The sequence below is a fragment of the Xenopus laevis genome, chromosome 1L (genome assembly GCF_017654675.1).
Source record: "Xenopus laevis strain J_2021 chromosome 1L, Xenopus_laevis_v10.1, whole genome shotgun sequence".
In the NCBI taxonomy this organism is placed as follows: Eukaryota; Metazoa; Chordata; class Amphibia; order Anura; family Pipidae; genus Xenopus; species Xenopus laevis.
Window position 1 is genome coordinate 139,480,723 of NC_054371.1, and position 23,074 is coordinate 139,503,796.

General features: G+C 38.5%; 1 protein-coding gene across 2 annotated transcripts in view; it reads right to left on the reverse strand.

The window, feature by feature from the left end:
* Positions 1-7,147: 7,147 nt before the first annotated feature.
* The window catches only part of dock8.L (dedicator of cytokinesis 8 L homeolog), a 113,362-nt gene continuing 97,435 nt past the window's right edge, over positions 7,148-23,074 (reverse strand). For both annotated transcript variants that reach the window (XM_018258593.2, XM_018258586.2), the window contains 5 exons: positions 21,930-22,166; positions 21,383-21,526; positions 19,951-20,057; positions 17,495-17,665; positions 7,148-8,738 (listed from right to left, as the gene is read on the reverse strand). In XM_018258593.2, the coding sequence (XP_018114082.1) occupies positions 8,678-8,738; positions 17,495-17,665; positions 19,951-20,057; positions 21,383-21,526; positions 21,930-22,166 (720 nt within the window). In that variant the 3' untranslated portion in view covers positions 7,148-8,677. The remainder of the gene's footprint in view (positions 8,739-17,494; positions 17,666-19,950; positions 20,058-21,382; positions 21,527-21,929; positions 22,167-23,074) is intronic.

Consider the following 23,074-nt stretch of genomic DNA (forward strand, 5'->3'; position numbering starts at 1 on the left):
TTCCCAGGCTGTGGGGGAGCTAATGGGAGGATCAGCACTGACACAGTGAAAGGCCAAGGGGGGCTGCTCTGCGCCCAGGGTGGGAGTCAGGGATACAGACAGGGCTTGACAAAGGAAAGCTGCTGCGACCCTAACGTGTCAGGCTTCACTGACAACACATTCCTGCAGCTAATGACACCGCGCTAGGGCTATGCATTTTTTAAAACGCTAAATAATGTATTAGGTGTTTAGCTCAACTTCTCTCACTCCCTGGAGACATAGCCTTGCCCGTGCTGCTTACTTAGCTGTGTCCTATAGCCTGCATTTTGCTTTATAAACTCACCTCAGGCACCATGTCATTTGCAAAATATTACATTGGTAAGAACAACACGAGTAGTGGGCAGTATCAGGAACAGCACCCATCAGAAACAGCACCCATCAGGAACAGCACCCATCAGGACCCTTTCACGCTTTAGCCTTCAACTGAGTGGGAGTTGTGGTTAAACAACACATGGAAGACCAAGACAATCAGATTAGAATAAACCCCCATCAGCACAAAGTTAGCTGCATCATTTTTAATATTCTAAGTTGAGGTAGATGCCTTCCTCAGGTGGCCATTTTCAGGAGAGGCATACAATACAGAGGGCATATAAAAAAATCAAGCAGTCCATCCAGCCACAATAAAGGGTAGATTCCAATCCCACTCTCAAGTTCATGAGACAAGAGAGCAACTAACAAAATGTGCTGCGCAGTATCCAACACATCGGTTCTGAGTGCAGGCAGAAGAGGAGGCTAATGGCTGCATACGGGCTGGTTTTTGGCCTGTAATTTCAGCATGCCAATTTCAGCCCCTGTCTGGCATTATTCTTCTAAGTGTATAGGAAGGTAGCCTGCTAAAAAAAAAAAAAAGCCACTTCATTCAAATAGGTCTCAGAACTGGCCCCAGCTTTCTGTTACACAGTTGGTAGAAGGGAAAGGAGCTAGCCATACCTACGGAGATCTGCTTGTTTGCCAAATGAGTAAATCTCTCCCCGATATGCCCACCTTGTGGGCGCTAGGGCTAGGGTTGCCACCTTTTCCAAAAAATGTTACCGGCTGGTGGGGGGGAGGAACAAAAAGGGGCGGGTCGTGATGTAAAAAGGGGAGGTGCCATGATGTAAAAGGGGACGGCAATGTCACGGAGTTCGTAAGAAGGAGAACAAAAGTTAAGTTTCCAGGGGGCAGGCCAAGGGGCTTTTAAGGGTATTCCAAATTTACCGGCAGCTACATTGCCGGTAAATTTGTAATACCGACCCCGGTCTTGGCAGGTAAGGCTGGTAAAACACCGGCCGGGTGGCAACCCTACCTAGGGCCCAACGATTAGATCACAACGAGAAAGATACAGGGATCAACGAACCGATTCGGCCCTCAATCCAACAGGATTTTCAAACCTGCCTGATCACATCTGGCCAGCTTTCGGCCGGATATCGATTGGGGAAGCCCATCAGAGGGCCCCATACACTGCCCAATAAGCTGTTGACTTAATCTGTCAGCAGCTTCTATCTGCTCGTGTATGGGGGCCACAAGTAATGTGGAAAACCTGGTGAAAAAAAGCTTGCAATGCCTGGGACTGAGAATCATGGAAGCCACAGCAATACATAGTCCCTGTTTTCAACAGCTTGGTTTCATGCTCTACAAATGAATGTGACAGGCAATGGGCAACTTGAGCTCTGTTGAATTTATATCCTGACCTGAGGGAAAATAAATGAAACTGATGTCAGAGACAATGCAATTTTATCTGTATCATTTTAACAGTTTTGAAACTCTGCACCTGACTTAACCATTTATATACAAACCTAGTTTGGGAGAGGATTTTTACATGCTGAAACCCTGCATGGGTTTGTGAGTACCCACCTATGGCAATTATGAAAAAAACACTTTGGTTGTTTTTTTTTGGTTCTTTATATTTGAACCTACTATGGACCTGTAGCTCTACATTTTGGGACTGAGCTCTTTATTCCTACTCTGCTTCACTCAAATTCTTATTGCCCACTTGGAGAGAGGGTTGTGGGAAATCCATTAACTCAGACAGAGAGTTAGAGGGCAAACTTTTCTTTATACATTTTATACATTTAATTTTAATAAAATTGTTTCTTTTTTTCATATGAAATTATGCATTGATAAATATACATCATCCTACATACAAGCAGTGGGTTGTGAAGACAATTATAGGAATGGCAGTCTTAAATCCAAATAAAATCAGCAGTTGTTACCTGAATAGGATATCATGAGAACTAAACACAATTCTATTTATTTGCAGGAGCAGAGTTAGTATTTTTAGTAGCAATTAATAATTAACCAGGATATTAACCAGGACATTTACAAGTTGTTTCCCTGGAATAGCTAAAAGTGCAATTTGTCTCCAACAAAAATGCAATTACCTTACATTATACCGTAAAATTGATTTTATTTTTTAGAGGATGGTCTAACGTGACTAAAGTCATAACCACTGCACTCTTCTTAAAAATGAAATGGGGGATGGGGAGTTTGCATAGATACAAAAAGCATTCAGAAGGTAAGGTATATGAATCATGAACGTTTCCATAGTGTTTAACAAAAATGATCAATTAATGGCCACAATGAAATAGCCTTCTAAGCATTTCTAAAAAAATAGATTTTTTTTACTTGTTTTCACTTTGTAGAGGGGTATTCGGCCAAGTCAGAAATAATTATTATTTAAAGTTTAATTCAGTGCCTAATTTGCAGGTGCCAAAAACAAGCCCCTGCCCCAAACTTCACCCCATCCTTTTGTCTTCTCAGCTGTGCTCATGCAACAAATCCCCCGGACATGAAGATGGGATGAAACTAGGGGAAGGCAGACATTGGAGATACTTGCCTGGTGCCCCCACCACCATTGTGCCTCTTCTGCCGACCCCTAGTTCCAGCTCTGGTTTAAATGGGCAATATTTAGATTGCAATTGGTAACATACAAAGTCTGCCTTGTTTCTTTTCCAAATGATTCAGTTTTTATGTGTTTTATTGTCTACATTGAAAAGAGGATGATTTGCAGTACTTCTCAGTCTCTATGAGCTGGAAATGGGAAACCTGCTATCTAGAAAGCTCCAAAATGTGAGAGGCCATCTCCAATACACTCCATTTTAATCAAATAATTAAAATTTTTACAGATCATTTTCTTTTTTTCTGTAATAATAAAACAGTACCTTAATCACAAGTCCACCTTTCATTTACTGAAGCAACCTTTTACTTTTGTCCCAGTCATGGTCCAACCAAAATCTTTTCTTCCCCTTATGGCGGAAGTAGATTCTGTAGATATGAAGGCAGAAGCCTTCTTGCTACACTGCTCATCATTTTTGTTCTTTTCAAGGACATTCTCCACTGCTGAAAGGAGCTATGGATAATAAAGGTGTGTTAGCTATCAAGGTTGCCTTTAAATAATGATGGCAACTTCAGGAAGGTTCTTCCAATCAAATGAATATTATTATTATATTAGAATCTGGATTGTATCTCTTTTACTTAACCCTTACCAGGGCCATCTCTTCTCCAGATTTAATTAGTCATCTCTTATTGTTCAACTTCTAAGAATACAAGGGCCAATGCTTCATTCAGATTATTTGATTTTGAGGAGCTTTTTCTCCCATTCACATTATTCTCACATTAGTCCAGTAAATTTGACTTTCCATGAGTTACTCAAATATAGCATCCATTCTTCTTCTGACTAACCTCCAGGAAAAATCTTTGTACATGAATCCATGAAATGGACCCATGCTTCCAAGACTGGTGGTTTCCTTAATATCATAAAATAAAAACGTTGACCTGTTGTCTAGATACTTTTGGTTGCCTTCCCTGTTTTATGATGTTATGATATTATTTACATGGACTTCATTGTTGATCTCCCTATATTTTGTTATGTGATGTATATTCCAGTGATGGTTCCTCAAAATGGCACTCTGAAGAAACTTCATACTGCACTATGCAAGGTGTGGTCAACTAAATCATTCATCGTCATTATGCTCCTCCTCCTATCTTATTGAAGGGTCTGGCTGGATGTTTGGTTAACTGACTCTCCCGCCTTATTTGACTAATTCAGACAAGTAAAATACTTTTTAATTTAGGGTGGTGGCAGACAGAGAGATTAGTCACCCAGCAACAAATCTTCTCTACTGCGGGCGAATAGTCTTCCCAGAATTCCGGCAAGAATAAGAATCACTGGTGGGATGGCAAATGAATCGCGTAAGATTTCTGAAGTCGTCTGAAGTTTCCTCATTAGTTGCTCAAACATATGATGCCTTCTCCAGTACTATATCATTACTACTCCTGTTTGTGTTTTGGGTGATGGCAAACAGTAGTTTTAAGTTTGCAGAAGTGTAGATTCCTGAAGGTTAAGAGCCAAAGTGCTAGGCTGGTTAAACATTTTCATGTTCATGGGAGCCACAAGGTAGATACTCCTGGGTGGTGTACTGTAATGCACTAGGTTCAGCTTACGTGCCACTCCTGTGCAACTCTGTTCCCTTTGGTCCTGCCTTCTAGACACATGCATGAAGGCACATATCACATTCTGTGTGTGCTAATGCACTCAGTGCCAGAGTACCTTTAAAGGATGCACTTCTTCTGGAATCTGTTGCTACATAACCTGCTGAATATTTGCTTTGTACTCTTTTGCTGATTAGCTGTTACTGACCTATTGGCATAGAACCTGGACCTCTTTGATTGCTACTTGTCCTGACCCTTGGCCTGATTTTTGGAATCTGATGCCTGCCACCTGTTCTCACATAGTACATTGATTTTACTATTTTTTAACCTTATCCTTTGCTGTTCCTATCAAGTGTTTAGAGCCTGGCTTGATCTCCTTCTCTACTGCAGAAAGCCCAGGCCCTCTTATCTTGCTTGGAATGCAGCTAGCCTTATCTCTTTGTGTGCTTTTTGCAAGAGCGTTATACTGCTTCTTAAATCACTGCAAAAAAATACTTTTTTCGAGTTCTCCATAGTCATTGGCCCAACTCCAGTGAGAAACCTTTTTTGCTCTATTTACATTTGACTCTCTGTGAACACCTAAACAGCACTTTATCCAACCTGAGAATTGATTACAGTGTAGTCAATATTGCAGAGGTATCTCAGTCTTTTAGATTACACAGAGCTAGTTGTCTGGTTAAGGAAATGTTTATATCCCCTTAAATAGTTTGGTTTTGGGAGAGAGGGTCAGAATAACTACATTTTGGGGTTCACACAAAATGTATTGCTTATAGTTTAGAGGCAACATTAGGTGCAGAATGGAAAGATGGATCATTGCTGACTGCACTTTGTTTTCTGAAATGCCCCAAGTATGTTAAAGCAATTTGTATCTTTGGTGTAATTGGTAATTTACCCCTTGACGGCTGTAATGATTAATATGAGTGTTATAATTATTTAAAGCAGCAATGGACAGCCATCAATTATCTGTTTGAGTTGTTGATCAACGACACCTGGCTTACATAAAGTCTTTGTGCATCTATATGTAGCCATTCCAGTGTAAATATTGGATCTGCCATTCGTGACCCTTGAATCTGATTCATGCATGGAGTATATTACATTATTGGCTGGGAGAGTTTTGCAACCATGAAGGTTGCGGAGATTTTTAACACACACACAAAGTGACATCTGTTCTGCTCTTTATATGAACATGCATTGTATTACTATGCAAATGACATTTATGCTGACATTTCTTTCTCTCCTTGCCCCAACACATTTCCCTAGAGCACATTTATCATACTGCCATATTTTCTCACAAAGCTCCACAGACATCAGCAGATTAAAAGCACAAAGCTTTGACAGATGTTTTGTATATTCAGCCCTACCCATTTGAGTTTAGGTATAATTGGTACTAATGCAGTTTAGGATTTAAATTGTTGAATAGCTTTTATCTGATTACAATGTTTTTTTAAATTCCATTATTAAAGGGGATTTTTCCACTTTTCCACACTTTTTATCATAATAAAATAAAGTATCATTTTAAGCAACTTTCCAGTATACATTTATTAAAACAATCTGCAATGGTTTTAAAACAATTCGTAAATGTTATTTCCTATTGAAAGCAGTTATAGGTATTCTCTGCATTTCTGGTTCTGACTCTTGAAACAATGCAGCAGAAGCCTACTGATTAAAAGACCTGGGCATCTGCTCATTAACCCAGAAAACAGAAATGGAGAAACAAATGTTACTTTCAATTGCAATTACATTTACAAATAACTTTAAAAACCATTGATAAATCTGTAATTAATGTATACTGGAATAATATATTTTTTTAATTATGCAAAAAATGTTTTTGGTTGAACTTCATACTTAAAAGGTTTAAAATGTGCTTTGTAGGCAGTAATACTTTAATGGGTAGTCCCCTTTAAGTATGCTGTGTCCTATTCTTAGCAACTTTTCAGTTTGTTTTTAAAAAAAACACGTTCTATAGTTTTTGAATTATTTGCCTTCTTCTTTCCAGCCTTCAAATGGGGTTCCTAACACTGGCAGCCAGGAAACTATTGGTGTGTGAGACAATTTTATCATTATTGTTACATTTTATTACTTTTATGACTTATCTTTCTATAGGCCCTCTCCTATTCCACATGTATAATGCTTTTTGTCACCTCTAGGAAAATGTGCATAGCAAAATCAACCCAGATAAATCTGTATGGATATAAGTGTGCATATGTACTGTATCACCAACATACGTAGGTTTAAGTTTGCAACACATGAAAAGTTGGTTACTAAAGGTGGCCATAGACACACAGATAGTATTGCACAAACATATTTTCATATGATGTTCGATGCATGTATGGCAGGAGACCAGCCGACTGATATCAGCAGAAGACTTGGATATTAGTCAGCTCGTCGAAACATTTTGATCGGGCGCCTTTAAAGGCATCCAAACATTGGCCACTGTTAGTGCCAAATTGTCAGATACAGGTAGAATTCTATGACTTTATGTCACTACTGAAATACTACTGATTCCATAAGGCATGTCATATAGTAAAAAGAAGTTGCTACTTTGAAAGCTCAGCCAATGATAAACAAAACTCCAATAGCGACCTTTTAACCAATATCTACAGTACTAATAAGGTCCCCATTACTGTGAATACAGCCAGTATAAACCATAATAAACAGCATTATCTTGTCACGATACACTGAAAAGAAAAGTCCAAAATGAAATCAAGTTTTATTTGGCATATTCATAATATTACAAGATATGGGCAAATGTAAAAAAAAGATTCCAGATTTATGTAACCAATATCCAGTGTATACAGTAGAAATACCTGTGAATATATTATCTCTATATTGTAATCTGTGAGATGAATTCCCCCGGGTAAGTGCAAATAAAGGAAACAGTGTCGGACTGGGACACCAGGGGCCCACCCAAAAACCTTAGACCAGGGGCCCACCATAAAACCGTAGACCAGGGGCCCACTCTCAGTACTAATATTCTTCCTCTCCTCAATCAACCTCTATTCTCCTAGTTTGTTTTCTTTACATACTATAATCTAATATTCCATCTATTTAGCCTCTTTGTTCTCATATAATAGGGAATGGCCATGAAATAGGCCAAATGTCTAGCAGCACAAGGGCCCACTGACACTTTGGTCCACCGGGAGTTTTCCTGGTATCCCGGTGGGCCAGTCCGACACTGAAAGGAAAACATTAATATTGGGCTATTAATTGTTAAAAAAGGAATGTGTTGAAGGTACCAACGATCAATATCATCAATATTTAAACAGGAGAAATTCTCACTTTTTGGGTATACTTTGTACTTTTAGAAAGCAAGTATCTAACATTTTCCCTCTCATCAAGGTTATTTATTTTATCTAAAATATATCAAATATATATAAAATTGCTCAGGCTATTTGTATCTAAAAAGTAAAATGGGTGTCTAAATACTTTCATTGATTCTCAAAAAAATAGTACATTTCATAAAAAATATAATGAATCTTGGATAAAAATTATCCCAAAACGATGAAATAATACTGTGGCAAAGCATTCATTCAGAAAAAAAACATTATCAATACAGTACCGGGTAAGTTGACAACACTGATAATGAAGATAAAATAAGGTCGTTCTATTACAGTCTTGTCCCAGCACAGCTTCTTATATTCAGCAGCACTTTTAAATTAAATTAAAAATTGCTTTCATTTTCATTAATTTTTTACATCTTTACAGTCTACTCTGCAGACATAAAATGAACCACTCGTTACCATGACTGGATTGATCGCACATGTTTTTATACTCTTAATACACTATGTGAATACTGCAAATATTGTTCCAAAATGGAAAACTGAAATATAAGGTAGCTGCTGTTTGCAATAATAAGCACTGCCCACCCAGCACTATGAGAAAAGTTTGGTCAGCATGCTCTATATATGGTATATGGCACAATGTACAATAAGGCAGATATTGCACTGCCTCCTGGCTGCTGGCTGTGAAGAGAGCTAAGACTGGAGCTTTATTTTCATATATAAATATAAAACATTGTTGGTAAAACGTACATTACACTTTGAAAATGCCCATGTTAATAATTTGTATTCAGTACCAAAAACTATGTGTAACAGAAAACTGTTCCTATGAGTGATGCCAGGCAGTGGTTTGTTTTTCCTTTGCTCTTTGCTGTCACAGCAGAGATAAGAGTGGACTGTTTGTATTTCTTTGTTGGTCATTCTGGTTGAAGGGCTTCAGGAATTTGATATCATCCACTGGAAGAGAGCTGGGAGTCATATTTTCGGAAGCTTGTTCTGTGATACAGCCCTCTGAAAAGCAGAAACCAAGAAACAAATTAGAGTGTGCAACTATAAAGCAACAATAAACATAGCAACTTTATAGTTATTTGTGGCTTTAACTGTGGAATTGTAGAAAAGCCGGAGACTAGGACAAAGAGGAAATCTCCTGCAATTATAATTTATTTCACGCTACACACTTTGGGCTTCACAGGCCCTTTATCAAGGGTGACATATGATAAAGAGTCTGTGAAGCACAAAACATTTAGTGTGAAATTAGTTGCATTTGCAGAAAATTTCCTCTTTGTCCTGGTCTCCCTCTTTACTACAATGCTACTGTTGTAGTGCCATGTCTGAACGGAGCACCAGGTTGTGAACTTAACAGTTGTGGGTCTGTTTATTATTGCAACATTTGTGACTTTTGTAACTGCTTGCAGCCAATCACTTAAATTAGAGCTCCTCATGGTGCAACAATGTACTTGTGCAACAATGGGACTTGGTGAAATGGAGGGTTTGTCAGTGAATCCCAGCTGGTGTGTTAAAGGACAAGGATAACTCCACAAAAGTAACATTTTTCCTGTATATTCTTCAGACCCTTGCCACCATTTTGTGAAGGGACAATAGGTGCCAAATGTTGATACTAGTCAAGTGGAGAAAGATTTAAACCCCCCATTTATTTACAAGGGATCTCCTTTTTGTATTCAATGTAAATATGCCTTTATTGACTCACTAAAGAATAGGATTACCTTGTCCTTTAATGTGGAACAATATAGGGGTGCCCAGTTCTAGTCATTTCACATGTGAGCTGAATAAGCAAACAGTGTCGGACTGGCCCACCAGGATACCAGGAAAACTCCCGGTGGGCCAAGGTGTCAGTGGGCCCTCTTGCTGCTAAACTTTTGGCTTGTTTCATGACCATTCCCTATTCTATGAGAACAAAGAGACTAAATAGATGTAATAATAGTTTATAGTATGTAAAGAAAACAAACTAGCAGAATAGAGGTTGATTGAGGAGATAAAGAATATTAGTACTGACAGTGGGCCCCTGGTCTAAGGTTTTATCGTGGGCCCCTGGTCTAAGGTTTTATCGTGGGCCCCTGGTGTCCCACTCCGAAACTATAAGCAAACCTCAAGGTGCTGAATACATATGGAGATATGAATTATTTTTATATAATAATCTAAACCTAAATTCCCGATTACATTTACAAAACACAATCTATATGATCAGGATCCAAATCAGCTGCCTGTATGGTTTTGAGTGTTGGAGGAAACTGAAGTAGCAAGAAGAAATTCAAAAGGAAACAAGGAGAATATACAATGCCTAGCTTATACTTCCCATGTTGGAACTGAATGGAAGAGCCCATTGCTGTTATCATATGAAACATGACACAATCAGTGACAACTGAGAGCATTATGTTGCAGTCTATATTGCTTCCTACAGCTCATAGTCTGAGACCTGCCACACCAGCTTAGCAAGAGGCTACATGAGAAGTTGTGACACTGATCCCTTGATGTAAGGGGTTGTAGGTTTAGAGAATAAAACTACTTCAGTGACAATACACAATCTGTTGGGCAGAAGGTTGTGGGATTAAAAAACATGTTGGAGGCATAAGTGTATGAGCAGCAAGGAAGGAGACAAATTCTGTAATTTAAAATCTGCTTCAGCAACCCATATTATGATGCATTCGATCTGATGAGGGCAGCTACCCTGAACCCTTATCAAAATGAACATTTATGCAGATTTATGCACCATCTTGAGACAACCCAAGTTTGTGTCTGCAAAAACATACACCCATCAATATCCAATGGTTTATTACATCGCTCTTTACAGAGAATGTTTTTATTAACATCTGTGCCTGCCCCAGTTTCATCAGTATCTTGTCACTGTATGTGCATGAGCCTGGAATAACCCCACACAGACATATACAAACTCAGTGCACAGTGCCTAAATCAAACTCTGTAAACCCATCTCCTTCAGCACATCACATGATTATTATGTCCATTTAAATCACCATTGGGGAAAAACACACATTTATTTGAAGTATACCTTATCTAAACCATACTTCCTTTGTCAAACAATATAATTGTTACACTAGGAGCAAATTGCATGTTTGTTTAACATGTAGTCATACAAATATTTTTGGTCAGATTAGAACAATGTGTTTGGAGCCTTGCAGATCCTGATTGACATGGATCTGTGTTGTGTAATTGCAAATTCAATCTGCTGGGGCTGTTTGCCATAAAGGGTCTGACCTATCCATTAATTAGATATCATATAGATGATAGGAACATGATGCAAAGCTACCTTGTTTACCATTCTTTGCATGCTCGGCATGCCTTTCCCACACAGCAGCTATCTGTGAACTAGATAATGGCACAGAGCCTATGTTCTGCAGACACTCATTGTACTTACACCCGCAGAATAGCTTCTCTAGTGGTTGCTAGTGACAAAATTACTACTTTAACACATCAGCAAGCTTTCCAAAACAAGCTAGTGGCCTTTTCTATATGCACTAGCATGTTGGCAATGACATTGGCAATGGAAGTAGCAGACAAATGTTGCAAGTCACACAGGAAATAGAACGTGTGTTAAAGAAGTTATGTATTTGTAGCTTTGTAGTAGCAGTGTCTCAACTTGTAAAGTCTTGCTTAGATACTTGCTATGTGCCATGTCTATTAAAGTCTATCCTGCTGTGTTGGGTCTCCTAGTCTGCAGATACATAGAATGTTAAGAATAAATAGTAGTTAAAGCACTTCCACTATCCAAAATGGCAAGTGTTGGGAGTGCAAGGTAGCCCTGTGCTTGCCAAATGCCCCATGGCAGGCTGTAAGTACAATGTCTCTTCGTACCCTGTGCCTGTTGGCACTACCAAACTTGCCTAAATGTTACGGGTGGGATTGGGGATATCTATGTGAAACCCCCCTTACCACTCATGAACACAGTGCTGCCAAATTCAGAGAGTACTGTATTTAGGGGGAGAACGCAGGTGCTTAAGCTCCGTTCTGGAGCACATGGACCTGTGCCAACAGGCATTGATAGTAGGTAAAATTTGGTCTGCTTTTTTTGCACTTTGCACCCTGCCTCCTTTTAGTAAATGAGCTCTAAAGTCACAGTAAGAAATGTAAATGTTAACATTTTAATGATTTTAAATTGAAAGGATTATCACTTATGACTCTTTGTAAAAATGATGTAACGTCTGATCCAATCCATGTTGATTATGTAACTATGCAGCAACAAAAAATAAAAATCAATACAAATCCCTTATATTTCATTTACAATTTATCATATTCTCCTTAAGTAATAGCCTCCACCTTCTGGTTAAACAAAAGCAAGAGCTGTCCCTGCACCATCACTTGCTGGCTTGCAGTGTTCTGCTGTATAGATTAGCATCAAATCACACAGCATGGAAGTTCCTTTTCACAGTGTCGTTGTTGCTCTTCATTTTAGAAACTCTGACTTTAGAGAAACGATGCCAACTAACCCAATGTTATTACGGCCATTTTGAGACCTTATTTCATCTTACCATTCAGTGGAAGAGGAATTAGGTTAAGAAAAAGCACCACTAGTAACAGATAACCCTCACTGACGAGAACTGGACTGCAATACATAAGTCAACAGTAGCATCTAAAACACAAGAAATTAACTACCAGTTACTATCTAGATGGTACTATACACCAGAGAGACTACATAAGATATACCCAAATCCAGTGTTGGAGGTGTCAGACTGATGTAGGTAATTATACACATATTTGGTATACATGTAAATCTTTGGAAAAATACTGGAAGGAAACTCAAGGTACAATAGAAAATATTTTGCAGGACAACATAGCATCTAATTTTTTGCCCAAACTTGTTATGCATTATGATGTAAAGAGTAAAAGATGATAAAAAATAAGTTGCTATTACATATGATACAAGCAGCGAAAGCCTTAATCCCTAAAAGTCGGAAAAAAGTTGATCCACCGACATTCCGGGAATGGGTTACCTTGTGGATAAAACGAGGAAAATTAGGAAATAACAGCAATTAGCCATAACAATAGTGCTAAATTCTGGAAAATATGGCACCCGTGATTGAAATATATGCATTCAAATGAGTGAAATAAAAGTTAAATAAGAGGTAAATAAGATATGTTCTTCAAGCGAGTTGAAGGTAGTGAAATAATATTGTATAATTGAAGAAGAGTAAGTAGGGACAGTAGTATTCTCTTTAATCTCTTTTACCAGCTCAATACAAACTGAGAAGATATTAAGAATGTGAACACTTTTATACGGATTGTATAACTTATGACTGATCATACAAATGTATTTTGTAATATGCTGGCATTACCATTTTATTTGCCCTTTGTTTATACCCCTGCCCTAATTCCACCCCTTTTTTCTTCTGTATCCCTCCCCATTGCTTCTTAAAATGACAAATAAAGATTTATTAAAAAAAAAAGGAAAAGCACCAATAGATCGTTATCACCCTCAAAACATGGGGTTAGTTGGACACATTAAAAGACGAGACTATTCAGTTCTTGTGGGATGTAACTCTGGTCACAGAGCTGCTATCCTGCTAGTAAGCAGGCCAGAACTTGTTCTTGCTAAAATCCTCACCATCTTCTTAAAATGCTAGTGGAAAACTTGTAGAGTTACAAAGACTACATGATTTGTATCTCTAAACATGGGACAATAAACCTGTACTCATCATAGCCCAATAGAATCTTATGCTAAAAATGTGCCAAGGCTAATAACATTAATTAATTATTTTTACATTTCAGTTTGGTTCCTAAACTCCCAGGATTGTATTTTAAACAGTTATTAGCTTGCTAGGGCTTCATTTCCTTAGCAAATAGGCAGTAATCTGGAAGTCGCTATGAAAAATAAATAGATTAGGTAATGAAAACAAAGATAAGCAACTAAATAATTCAACTGTAGTCTCACAGTCAGGGCCAGAACTAGGGGTAAGCAAAAGAGACAGCTGCCTAGGGTGCAATAATGGGGGAGGCGCTGGGCAGCTACCTCTAAAATTATCTTCTGCCTACCCCTAGTCCGCACCTCTTAGTCTTCCTTCCCTCCTGACACCCTCCCCTCCATCGCTGACCCTACCTACCCTCCGTTGCTCTCCCCTCTGTCCCTCACCTCCGTCGCTCACCCCTCCCCTCCGTCACTCACCCCACCCTCCGACGCCCCCCCCCTCTCCGGCCCTGCTCACTTGTCAATTTAATTTTTGGTTGACCCTTGACAGAATGTAAGTAAGCAGATTGGGAAGACTTCTAAATATTCATACAAATGCATAATGGGGACCAAGTGAATAGTTGCTTAGAATAGGTCCCATGTTTATCATACTAAGGGGCAGATTTATCAAAGGTCGAATTTCGAGTTCATGTATATATTTTTACTTTAATAAATTTGAATATACTGACAACCAGAATGGGGGGTTATTAAGAAAAAACATAAACGTCTAAAAACTTGAACAAATACTACTGACCAGAAAACTCAAATCGAATTCAAATCGAATTCAAATCGAATTAGACTAAACTCGATTTTGTTTTTTTTCTTCGAAAATAACTTGACATCTTCAAATGAGTCAATGGACTTCTGCCATTAACTTCTACATGAACTTAGCAGGTTTAAGGTGCCGAATAGTCTAATTCAAGTTCCAAAATTCAAAAATTCTAATTTACAATTTGACCGTTAATAAACCTGCCCCTAAAACTTATTTATAAGTATAAAGTTGAAATTGCCCTTTTAATCCTCAGGAGTAGTTAAAACATTCACTACATGCCTGATTTCAGAACCTTACCTTTTCTTGTGAAGCATCCAGTACATAGTTACTATTCAGTTCTAAAATTGTGATTTAATATTTCCAATAAGTGTAATTTTACATGAAGTTACTTTTCACCTAAACATAACATTTTTTAAAGACTTCCAGTTAGTGTAAAAAACAAAGAAAGCATCACGCTGTGATCAGGGGGCATTACTGATGTTATTAAGGTGTGGTCAGTTGAAAGCAGTTATATAAATGAAGTTAGCTTTCATTGTAAAATGCTATTTTTCAAAGACTTCTCATTAGTGTAATAAACCAATTAGAAAGCAGTGATTTGTGTTCTGGGGGCATTGTCTGGTGTCATTAGGGTGTGATCAGTTGAGAGCAGCAGCAGCTGGTCAAGATTTAACTAAGTAGGAACAGGATAAACCCTGTGTTTGTGATAGCCTGTACAGAACAGAGACATACCATAAAACCTATGACTGTGTGACAAGTTTGCCTTCTTGTTTACCTGTTCTAGCACAATTTTCCCTTTAAGCTTAAGGCTACACTGGGCCCTTTCAGACACTCTACCACATTTTAAGCAGCTTAAATACATGGTGTCAAAGCACCAAGTGATAGTATGGGCGTCATGTACCTAAGCACTTTCGGGAAGTAATACATGTGAACACAGTTCCTGGGAGGTCTGTCTTCTGTCCTTGGTGGTTACCCCTAGGATATTCATTAGACAAAATAGAAGTTAATGACTAGCCTTGGACAGTGCTCTATTCTATTAATTCCCCTTTTTAATACCTTGCACTTTTCTAAATGAATTGCACTGTGAATAAAATATTAGTTCATTGTACAGGTATGGGATTCGTTATTCAGAAACCCGTTATCCAGAAAATTCCAAATTACGGAAAAGCTGTCTCCCATAGACTCCATTTTATACAAATGATCCAAATTTTAAAAAATGATTTCCTTTTTCTCTGTAATAATAAAACAGTAGCTTGTACCTGATCCCATCTAAGAAATAATTAATTCTGATTGGAAGCAAAACCAGGCTATTGGGTTCATTTAATGTTTACATTTTCTAGTCGATCCAAATTAAGGAAAGATCCATTATCCTGAAAACCTGGAAAACAGGACGGCATGCCACCCCTCTAATTTATTTTTGCGAAATAGCATGGCCTTGGGTGGAATGCAATAGTTCAAAATCCCAGAACGCAATGCTTTCTTTTGCTCTTCTCTACTTCCACGTGCTTTAAAATACATAACCTGTGGCCTTGCATTTTTTATTTCCTACAGCTTTATCTCTCAGAGTGCAAGTCCCAGTACAACAACACAGGAACTGGATAAGATGAAGAGTGAACTTTAAACTACCCTTAAGCCGTTTTGTACAGTGAATGTAAATATAGGTATACATCCATGTTCGTATGTATATCTTTTTATCTACTATGATTGTAGATGTACATGAGTGCCTGGGACCCACCATCCTAGCCGTGGAAGCCCCCCATCCCTTTTGGTGGTAACGAGCAAACAGCCTCCATGCCCTAGTCGCGGGCAGGAAGGGGACCTAGAATGGCCGCCCACTGCGTTTTCTCGAGTGCCCCTCTGGCCCAGTTTAACCCTGCAGACACTGTCATACTGCTTGCTCAAAGTAAAAGAAATTTCATCCAGAAAGGAAGGCATCTATGTCTGTCAGTCAGTCAGTGAAAACGTTGATTAATGCACTATGAATGGGAGTCCTAGAGTAGGTGGGATTTACCTTGTCTCAATCTTCTAGAAAATGTATTGTTCTTTTGGGCAGGGCTAGGGTTATAGGCTGTTTTGTATTTAAATCTGTGTTCAATGTATATACCCATTTACCATGCATTATATATCAGTCCTTTATAATACATGATAAAAAATAATTATGCCCATGATTGCTTAATATTTACACCAAATAAATAATAAGTTGGAATTTGAATGGGTTGAAGTTGACCATACCAGTCAAAAGGGTATACATCCATTTATCAGTACAGATATGAGATCCAGAATCCCATTATCCAGCAAGTTCTGAATTATGGAAAGGCTTCTCCCATAGACTCCATTTTATCCAAATAATTTTTAAAAATGATTTCCTTTTTCTCTCTGTAATAATAAAACAGTACCTTGTACTTGATCCAAACTAAAATATAATTAACCCTTATTGGAAGCAAAACCAATCTATTGGGTTTATTTAATGTTTACATGATTTTCTAGTAGACTTAAGGTATAGAGATCCAAATTATTACCGCCAGGTCCCGAGCATTCTGGATAACCAGTCCCATACCTGTAAATTCTTTTTAACTGCATAAAGCAACAAACATCATTAGAAATCCATATGACCACTGTGGCCTGAAAAAAGTTCTATATTTGGGGCCTAAGTAAATCACAAACAAAATGAATTATTGTATTTAAGGACCCAAAAATGATGCAGTCTGGTTATAAACATCTTGTACTAGTGAATCCAGGATTTGGTTTGGGATTTGGCCAGGATTTGGCCTTTTCAGCAGGAGCATGGTTGAACCAAATCCGAACCCTAATTTGAATATCCAAATTAGGGGCAGGAAGGTTAATCAGATAACTTTTTGTCACAAAACAAGAAAGTAAAAAATGTTTTTTCACTTCTCCCTATCCTAATTTGCATATGCAAATTAGGGTCCAGATTCGGTTCGGTATAAGTTTGAATCCCAAACAGTGGATTCGCTCATTCCTACCTTGTAAAGGTAGTTCCATAATGGTTCACATCCAAGTCGTTGCAGCGCACTCCAAAGTCAAAAGGATCTCTCAGATAGATTATTAGTTAAAAAATCATCCTTCATTGGTTTACATCAGTTTAAAAAAAGAAATGCTAGCTCATGGTCTGACGCGTTTCATAACTATGTACTTCATCAGAGACCATAATTCCATAATGGTCCATAATGACAGCTCTGAGAGGAGCAGTGGCCTCCACTGGTGACAATTAAATTACAACTGGAAGAAGGGTTACTTTGTCTTTTTTGTCTTAAAAAGCATCACTTTTCAACATATACATACCGGGCATCACCACGTGTCTTGACCACATTCTTATATAACTCTGGGATTTTGCGCTCGATCATGGGTCGCAGATTCTCTTTCAGTTTGTTATAGTTCTTCTTGAGTTCTTGTTGATATTCTCTCTGTTCAATAGTGATGAGCCTTTTGTTCTTTTCAACTGCCTCACCGCACCTGTCAAAAGAAAGTTGGTTATTACTATCTCGCCGAATAGATAATAAATTCATGAGTTTCACAGAAAGGTCCTGCGTGACCTGTGTGGCTTTTCAAGTAATATTTAATTTGCTTTATATCAGTCTTTTCTAAGGACAGGGCCGGATTTACATAGCGGGCACCCCTAGGCCCACTGCTGTTCCCTCCCTTTTATTCGTCAAATGTTCATCATCGGGACTGGAGCAATGGATGAGCACACAAGAAATTTAAAAAACTATCGTATTTCCTGTGCATCCCCAGTGTTTCTGAACCAATGTGGGTGTTGTTGGGCAGCATGCCGCCTCTCCACAAATCCGGGCCTGTCTAAGGATGTTGATTTGGCATAAGTAAATATGGGCTGTTTATGTTTTTTGTCCTTTGAGGAATAAACACTGAAGTATAACAGCCCGTGCCTGGTCGAAGACTCTCTCTATTTCTCATTTACATCTGAAAGAGCTGTGCGCAACTAGCACTTTTCCCCGCAGTGAGTTGTGATGAACACCACTTTCATAAAGGGACTTCAGTATAGTTGCTCTTGATGACGCTCAGTCCCTCCTGACTTCTGCTCTACATCGGGCACTATTGCACCTATTGAGCGACACCAGACAAACTTTTGGGAAAATACAAGGTAATTTTGCTCAAAACTGCACAATGCGCTAGGTAAGTGAATATACCCTTTTGTCTTAAGGCAGATGTTGGTGCTGGTAAGTGGGCATTTGCTTAGAAACACAAAGATGAGCAAATCTGACACTTATTTTGGGTGGGTATGACAGGTTCCCACAGAGTAAATGTCAGGACAGCAAACAGGTAAAATAAAGGCAGTTTTCTTTCAAAAACAACAAAAATGGATTTCAGCAGCAATATGAGTTCAACAACGACAAAAAGGCAGCATCATTACAGACCTCCACATGTGTGACTGTGGCACATAGGTTCCTTTGTGTCAGGATCCCAGACCTCTTTCTGTGTCTCTCTTAGGGCTGATCGGGTGTGATTCGTCAGCGAGCAATGAAACGGAAGTAGGAGGCGTCAAATATAAGGAGAGCGATAGAAATTATCCCAGGTACAAGCTACACACAACACGACTGTCGGATAAAGATGCAGCGTGCGGTGTTCACAATCGACAGTCTTGTTGTGTCAGATACATGTAGTTTGTACCTGTGATGTTTCCATCACTCTCACTATATTCTGCGCCTCCGACTTAAATAAAACCTTAAGAATGGACCAGAGTGTTGAGTTGCTAACAGATTATAAAATGTGTGTTATGGAAGAATGTGTAAAGTGAAGGCATGAGACTGTAGAGGCTGGCTTGACTCTCCCCTTTTTTGAGTTTGAGTTTCCCTTCCCCTGCTATCCCCAAATTATCTCCTTCTTTCACTTGATTCAATATGTTTTTCCCAGCATGCCACTCTAGTGTGCTTATGTACAATGAAAGTAACTTTTGTTCCCAGTGTGTAAGGAGCTGAAACCCTTGGTAATGGTTGCTCTGAGGTTTGCACTCACTTTAAGAACAGCACAAGCCCTCTGTTTATGCATATAACAAAATTATAACAAAATTCACTCAGAGCTGCCCATCAATAAATGCTAAAATACAGTCCCATAATTTGGTACCATGAGTGCAAGATGTGGTCCCTTGATTAACAAGTCTTACAGTCTACAATTCTTATATGAAATCAACCATTATCTTTGGCAGTCATAGCTATAGAAAGGACAACAGGCTTGTAGTCACCTTGAGTGACTTGCCATAACTTTGCAGACCTTTCACAGGAACTCTTTCTAATTGCATTATGCATCTATTGACAATGTAAAGAGCTTTCAGCAGCCAGAACATATACACTATAACTGGAATTATATTTAATTATAGCCTCAGAAAAAAAGTCTCATAATATTTTTGCTCTTTGATGGAGGAAGCTCAGGATGTTCTGAAAGCATGTGAAACAACACTGAATTAAGTTATATCTTCCCCTGAGAGATAAGGAGACTGTTGGAAAGGAACCACTGATGACGATCTCCAATCTTATCCTATGGTTCCATTACTATTAAGTAATCCAACTCTAAAAGCCTCCTATCTATAAAGCAAAAATAGAGCAGCACAACTCTGCCAAAAAACACTCTGCATCCTTCAGACTGGTGCCCATATAGTGTGGTAAAGAAAAGAAAACTGACTGCATCAATGTGTTTTAGCGTTTCAAAAGGTGAATGAATGTTTAATGCTATATTATTGCAGAGAGAACTAACAATTCTCCCATTTAAATCTTCCTTTTACTTACCGCATTATAAATTCTTTAAAGCACAATCTCAGCTTGTTGTGATGTCGGTACAGTTTAGGGTCAGCTGGAATTTCAGCAAGGAACACTTGGGCAACCTCTAGTGGTCCCTGTTGTACACAACACAGATACACAATGCTCATTTAAACTATTGAAGGACAAAAATTTGTAGTAAATATTTATTGCAAATAATTATTAACCATATAAGGTAAAAAAATTCACTAATTTAGCTCAGAAAACACTGTAAAAGTTGCAGTATTCACAATGTCTTTCTATTTTTGGATGACATTTATTACATTCCCCTTAACCCGGTTATACAAACACTGCCGGGCTTATTTACACTACGGGGCCTATTTACTATTTACAAAAATGTGTGAATTTGTATGTATGTTTTAAAATGCCATGCACAAACCAGTTGAATCTACTAACATAAATGAGGCACAAAGGACCCCTGTAAAGGTGGCCATACACGGGCCGATAAAAGCTGCCAACATTCTGAGTCAGCAGCTTATTGGCCCGTGTATGTGGCCTTCCGACGGGCTTCCCCAGTCCATATCTGGCCGAAAGTCGGGCAGGATTACAAATCCAGTCGGATCACATCTGTCAGACCGCCCTAGGGCCCCCAATTGGATCTGCTCGATATCGCCCACCTCAAGGTGGGCATATCGGGGAGAGATCTGCTTGTTTGGCAACATCACCAAACAAGCGGATCTCTCTGTGAATGGCCAGCTTTAGTTATGCCTCACCAGTGTACCAGGTACTGGGCACTCCTTGGATCTCATTCACATAAATCACTGCCAGTGCTAGAAACAAGACAATTTAGGTGTGATTGCTTTGTATTTGGCATTTTAACAAGGGCAAACTAAGATGCATTTTCATCTAACATTCTGCACCAAAATTCCTCACCAAAAAATCAGTTAAGTGAAGGGGCTTCAAAATATAGCCCTCCGCCCTCCTCATTTTTAGTACTGTACAGATGCTCCTTGAGTGCAATGGGTCCAGATTTACCATGTAAACAACTGAAAGTAATTATGGAAAAATGGGCAAAAAGGCCACTCTGTTAAGGAAGATATAATGACTATATGTTTGTATTTATTCTACACACAATGGGAGTCATTTAATATGTGCACTTCTGGGTGCAAACAGGTTTAGTGTGTATGTCAGTTGAGTGTACAACACACAAAAGGAAGTAACAACTCCTCAAGAAAGGTGTCAATTACAAGTCTCCCTAGCTATTAAATATAAACCAGCAGGCACTAGAATAGTTATTTCAAGACCTTTGAAAATATTTCAATGTGACTTAATAATATGAAGACTTTCCTAGCTTACTTGCTTTTCTTTTAAGCTTTGCGCTAAGTTATTCGGATGCTCTGTAAGGTATCATCCACTAGCATTTTTTACCTGTGAGAAGATAATAGTAACCTGGGCTATGTACCTGGTTTACAGTGGCTCCTACAGAGCCTTGAAGCAACATTTGAAGCATTTTAGCATCAGGCGGCTCCTTGTTGGTTGCATCAGCCAATTCATGTGTTTTCTTCTGCATATCTTCTATGGCAACTTCTATGGGTGTGAGTATAAACTTAAAGAGGAAAAAAAACATTTAAGAAAAAATGATTTCTGGAAAAAAACAATACAGAAAATATATACCGCCCCATGTAATAAAATGCATAAACTTGTCATAAAAACCAGTGAGTGGTTTTCTTTAAAACATGTACTGTAGGTGATTAGAACAGTATCAACCTTTTCACTTTTGATTACATTTCTCAAATACAATGCAAAGTACATAAGATTTTATGTGTGAGTATGTGTGTGAAGTAGTTCTGGAGTCAGTACAATGGCAGTCACATATCTTTAGTCAATCAGATGATTGCTAGTAAGTAGCTATGCCTTTACATTAATTGCACTGCATAAATCCCCTTAATATTTTGCTAGATTAAAAGCTGCAGTTTATGAAAAATGCTATACTACACAGTGTGCTATACCTCTTCTTTTTGGATGACATTGATGCGTGTTTTGATGTAAGGAAATGCATGTATTGTAGTTAAGATGGTTTTTCTCTTGTACTGTTCACTTAATTCTCCTCTGGGACGCCCATCTTGAGTAAAGGGAGTTGTATACATAAAGCGACGAAGGTTGTAGTTCTTCTCAAAGTGGGTGACCCTGTACTTCTTTTCATAGTCTTCAAAATAGGGTTCCACATAGGTAATCTGAATATAAGCCTGTGAGAAGCACACATATACTTTTGCAGTAAAAAACTTTTGTCTAAAATATTAAACACACAAATTTTTTTTAATAATCTTTCTTTAATCTCTTCACACAGTAAATCCTTACTAGAATATGGTTATGTCTGTCTGACTGAAGGCTTATGGGTAGCCTACTTTGCAAAAACAGAAGTACATTATCATACATTATATGGTATGATACATTATGTGGTACTTGACAAAGAGGTTTAACCCTGAAACGTTGAACTTTCTGCTAAATAAATACGCGAGGGCTTGTCCCTGCTTGCACCTGCTTTTTACTGCCAGTGATTCCTGTTTCTATATTATGCGGTACTGTCATTTCAACAAAGGCCAGAGCAACTGCTCTCATACTCCCATTAGCCATTTTATCTAGAAGATAAATCAATTTAAAGGAGATTATTACTGAGCAGCATATTGTATAAACTGAAGATACAGTGGTGCATTCCGCAAAAAAGAAAACTTTACCCAGTTCCAACTAATGAGACTTCATAAGTCTGTATGAAATAAAGGTGTACACAAGAGTCTAGAAGTGTCAAATATGTATTCACTCTGGTTGTTTTTCTTAAAACAGAAATGTAGACTAGATAACTGATCTAATTTACAGGGTGCAAACCGCAATGTTTTTGCACTTTTGCAAACTGCCCAGAACTTTGCATCCTAGGTCCTCCCCAACAAATACAGTGTTGCCTGAATTTGTAAGCCCCTTATTGATGAGGGGAGGGCTGGGGGCAGAATTGGTAGGCCCAAAGTACTTCTGAGCTACTCACTGCCTGCTTATGTCCATATTTAATATGGTAATATGATACTAATACTTAGTTGAGCCTCCTTTTGCAAATGTAACAGCATCTAGACACCTCCTATAGCCTTTGATGAGTGTCTGGATT